The 4,726-nt window shown below is 44.8% G+C and overlaps 1 protein-coding gene across 1 annotated transcript; it reads right to left on the bottom strand.

Annotated features, from left to right (window-relative positions):
- Positions 1 to 406: 406 nt before the first annotated feature.
- On the bottom strand, positions 407 to 2,482 carry LOC102701458 (ethylene-responsive transcription factor RAP2-13-like). Its single transcript, XM_040525489.1, has one exon. The coding sequence runs from the start codon at positions 1,838 to 1,840 to the stop codon at positions 788 to 790; it is 1,053 nt and encodes a 350-aa protein (XP_040381423.1). The 5' UTR covers positions 1,841 to 2,482; the 3' UTR covers positions 407 to 787.
- Positions 2,483 to 4,726: the final 2,244 nt, after the last annotated feature.

Genomic DNA, 4,726 nt, shown 5'->3' on the forward strand with positions numbered 1-4,726 from the left:
ATCAAAGTGACGTGTTCTTGAGAAAGTACAATAGAAGTGCAACCTTTCCGAGTGTTGAAGACATGGAAATTTGCTAGTCTCCATGCATCAAGCTTATAGCTCAAAGCACCACTACCATGCATCAGAATTCAGAATTGAACATGAACAACCATGTAATACAGAAAAAACAAAACAAAAAAAAAACAAAACTACTCCTATACATGATCTGAATCATGGTGTGAAAAAATAGCTAATGAGAAAAAAAATACATTCTTGCTATTGATCAAACGTTCGAATTTTTGTTCTTCTAGAAAACACACACGTAATGCACGGAAGACTGGGAAATGACATGTATGAGATTTTTTTAAAACTTACGTATATCCCTTTAGATTATCATCCAATGGAGTAAACGGATTTGATTGATAGAATTAAAATTTTCAAACATATAATCACTAGGCGGACACAAACAAATACATTACAAAATTTGAAGAGTGGATTGCAATAGTAGTAACCAACAGTTACATTACATTACACCCTCAACTGGCCTTGCCGGAGAAAAAAAACAACCGGCGAAGTAACCAGGAGATCACTACTAAGTACAGAAAATTAATACAGTAACAATGAGCTAATAGAACACTTAGCTTAAACCTTTCTTAATGACTACGACGACGACGACGACGACGACCTCCTTAAACCCTAGTTGCAGCAGCCATGGCCGATGTCTAATATTCCATCAGGCCATGGAAGCTACCGATTACATTAATTTAATTAATATAATTAACCAGAAGATTAATCAAAGTTGGTTTGTTCATGAGAGGATGGAGTCCCAGTCGATTTCCCATGACGGGAACTTGTAGAGGTGGAAGGCGTCGGACTCGTCCCATGGCGCCTCCGTGAAGTCCAGGTTGGTCATCTCGGGCGGCGGCGGGGGCGCTGGCTGCGACGGTGGCAGCGGTGGGAGAGGCGGCGAGCAGGCGGAGATCGCCGACTCGTCTCCCTCCGACGTTGTCGTCGTCGTGGACGCCGAGCCTTTGGGCGAGTCCGGGCGGGCGGCGGCGGCGGTGCTTTTCTTGGACGCGGGCGGCGCGGCGGCGAGGGTCTGGCAGATGGCGGTGAGCTTGGCGTCGATGGAGGAGTGGAGCGGGCCGGCGAGGTGGGCGCCGCCGCGGCGGAGGGAGGGGAAGTTGAGGCGCGCGGCGTCGCCGCGGAGGCGGAAGGCCGCCTTATCGTAGGCAAGCGCCGCGTCCTCGGCGGTGTCGAACGTGCCCAGCCACAGCCGCGTCCGGTTCTTCGGGAGCCGGATCTCCGCCACCCACTTGCCCCAGTGGCGCTGCCGCACGCCGCGGTACATCTTGCCGGCGGCGGACGCCGCCGCCCCGGCCTGCTTCATGGGCTGCGCCCGCGGGCCAAGGTACGCCGCCGCCGACGCCAACATCCCCCGCTGCTGCTGCTGCTGCATCAAGAACTGCACCTGGATCTGCTGGATCTGCTCCGGGCCCAGTTGGGCCAGCCCCGACGCCGTATTCGCCTGCGGGTACGCCGCCGGCGAGGTGTACGACGAGGAGGAGGGAGGCAGGGGAGGGAGCTCCGAGAAGGAGGTGGTGGTGGCGATGGTGGGAGGTGGAATGGCGGCGTAGGAGGAAGAAGCAGGGAGGTAGTACGACTCCTGAGGCAATGGAGAGTAGGAGAATGGAGTGGAGGTGAAGGTGGAGGCAGAGGTGTAGGAGAATGGCGCGGAGGTGGAGGTGGAGGTGGGTGAAGCGCTCCTGATAAAAGGTTCGAGCGCTTTCATGAGCTCCTGATCCGAGGAAGACGAAGACGAGGAGCTCAGCTGGTACTTGTACAAATCTATGGCCGCCATTAGCAAGAACACTAAAGGCTACCAAGAACTGAAAAAAAATGATTTTTTTTTGTGCAGAATCTGAACTAGAGTTACAAAAAGTAAAAGAAAAATGATTTGGTAGTGATTAAGCCCTGTTTCTTCAAAAAAAGCGAAGAACAGGGGTGGTTCTTGCAGCCTGGAAGGGGCCTGTAAAAACTACCCTTCCTAGCTTGCTAAAATCAAAAAAGAAAGAAGGAAAAAGAAATCTAAACAAAAACAAAGGCTAGAAACATGGACAATAATGAATCCAAGAGAGAGAGAGAGAGAGAGAGATTAAAAACGTTCTCTGGATCTCTGTTCTTCCTAAGAAGATGTTGTCGAAAAGAATGCTGAGAATGGAATCTTCCACCCAAGAACACTTTCTTGATCAAATACCCCAAGAAAGGCTTTTTTTTTTCCTCACCTGCGCTGCTTCTACTGAGGATCAGAGTTCAGAGAACGAACCTGCTGCCGCCTTGCCGGCGACGATGGTGTGCCTCGTCGTGGATCGCTCAGCCTCACCGGGGAAGTGGAGTGGGTTGGGCTGGGTTAGGGAGGGGAAGGCTTGTGTGCGTGTGGGGCTCGGCTCGGCTGGGGTGGGTTGGTGGTGGTGTGGTGGTGGCGGCGGAGGAGGAGGAGGATGAGGCGTCTCTCTTGGGGAGCTATGGCTTCCGGCCGAGGTGTTTATATAGCGCCGGAGTCACCGTGGTTTGCTGGTCGCCGGTGTCCATCGCTGGGGGCGGACGGGGGAAACTTCGCAGCGTGAAAAATGACCCTCTGCCTATGACGCGTGGGCCCGGGAGATGGGTGACTTGGGTAGTGCCACGTGTACCCTAGTGTTTGGTTTGACTTCGTGTTTAAGACTGGTTGGATACTACATACTCCCTCTTCCCCGTAATAAATCAAATTATAAAATTCAAAATTTATCTCTAAATAAATCAATTTATAACTTCTTATCTATGCTCGACCCATAAATAGAAAAATTTTGTACCTTTGGTACTCTTTGCTAATTCACTCGCTAATATTATTTTACTATTAAATGAGTGACACTTTGGTCTTTTTCTTTGTTTTTACCCTATTGTTGCTTGGGATGCTAGGAATTGGCTCTCTTTTTTTTTACTGTATGGACTTCTCCAAGCTGCTGAGGGTTAGGGTTATTGTCTGGCTTTTTTATGAAAAATATATATGGTATATTTGCAGACGAAAAATAACTTGTAAATTTTATTTTTACATACGTATTCTTAGTGATCTAAAATTCAAAGCTGGAAAATAAAATTCGGTGAAAAAAAACCCTAAATTTAATGTTAAAAATTTAAATTTTGGGTTATAAACAAAAGCAGAAGAAAAAAAGATGAGAGTGTAATTACGAAAATTGATAAGTCTTTGATAACATGTTTAAAACTTTCTTTGTTATAAGCGGTTTAGAAACCAGGGCTGAAACATGGTTTATAATAATAAAAAACTCTATATCAACTCAAAAAGTTTGGTTTTAAATTTTAAATATTAGTTATGTCGGATAAGCCACGTAGAAGACGCCAAAAACTATTTTGGTTGTGACAGATAGCTTTTCACATGAAAATAGCAAATATGCAGTTTTAGATGTTATCGGATTTAAATGAGAGTAGGCGAGAAAGAATATAGATGCAAGTTTAGTTTACTAGCTCTATTTGGTATCGCGCTGGATGTTCCAAATACTTATTTTTGCCAATTTTGCAACGAATCAGTTATTAGTGTTCACTGCAATTTCTGGGAGTTGCAACAAAATCAAGATTCTATATTTGGCTAGCGAATTACGTACTCCGCTGCTTAGCACAATCACTTGCAGCAACACCATGACCGCAGAAATGGTCGTTATATATTCCACACCACGATCAACTGTGATTGGGTGAAAAAAAAATTAGATGATAACTTATTTGTCCAAAAGAGAGTTTGAATTCGCTGTTTCACTCTTTCACTTCACTCTATTGCAAAATTTGCAGCAACAAGACAAACGCAGCAAACAAATTCAGTCGCCGATTTCACCCGTTTTTTTTTTCTCGCTCTGCTAGCTCTCACCATCGCGACCAGCGAATTCACGTGGCAACACACGGCAGAGAGAAATCACGCGGAAACATATGGTGAAATCGTCACAGCAATCGTAGCCCAGCTGGGCGCAGGAATCACGTCGTGTTGGTGGATGCTTGCGACGTTTTTTCTAGCCCGTACATCTTCTTGCAATTTCTCTTGCGGCCAGTCAGCAGAACGAAGCTTTTTTTTTTTGTCTTTTCACTTATGGGGCTGTTTAGTTCCCAAAAATTTTCACCCAAAATCATCACATCAAATCTTTAGACACCTAAATAGAGTATTAAACATAGATAAAATGAAAAACTAATTGCGCAGTTACATGAGAAATCGTGAGACGAATCTTTTGAGCCTAATTAGTACGTGATTAGCCATAAGTGCTACAGTAACCCACATGCGCTAATGACGGATTAATTAGGTTCAAAAGATTCGTCTCGCGGTTTACAGGCTAGCCGTGAAATTCGTTTTATCATTCATGTCCGAAAACCCCTTCTGACATCCGGTCAAACGTTTAATGTAACATGCAAATTTTTTCATTTCACCAACTAAACATCGCCTATGTTTATATTTATAAGTTAAAATTTAAATTTTAAAACTTAAAAGAGTGAGTCGGGTATTTTTTATTATAGTTTATTTTCCAGCATTTTTCTTTTAAGTTGCTAAAACATGTATATAAAAATTCCATCTATAAACTATACTTTAATTATTAATAGATCGTTTCGTTTATGTTTAAAATAAGTGAAGCCATAACATCACCACGACACCGACCTCACCTGCTGCTGCATGATCGAGTACGTAAATCACCCGGCAGCATGCAGGCAGGTT

This window comes from Oryza brachyantha, chromosome 6 (genome assembly GCF_000231095.2).
Source record: "Oryza brachyantha chromosome 6, ObraRS2, whole genome shotgun sequence".
Lineage (NCBI taxonomy): Eukaryota > Viridiplantae > Streptophyta > Magnoliopsida > Poales > Poaceae > Oryza > Oryza brachyantha.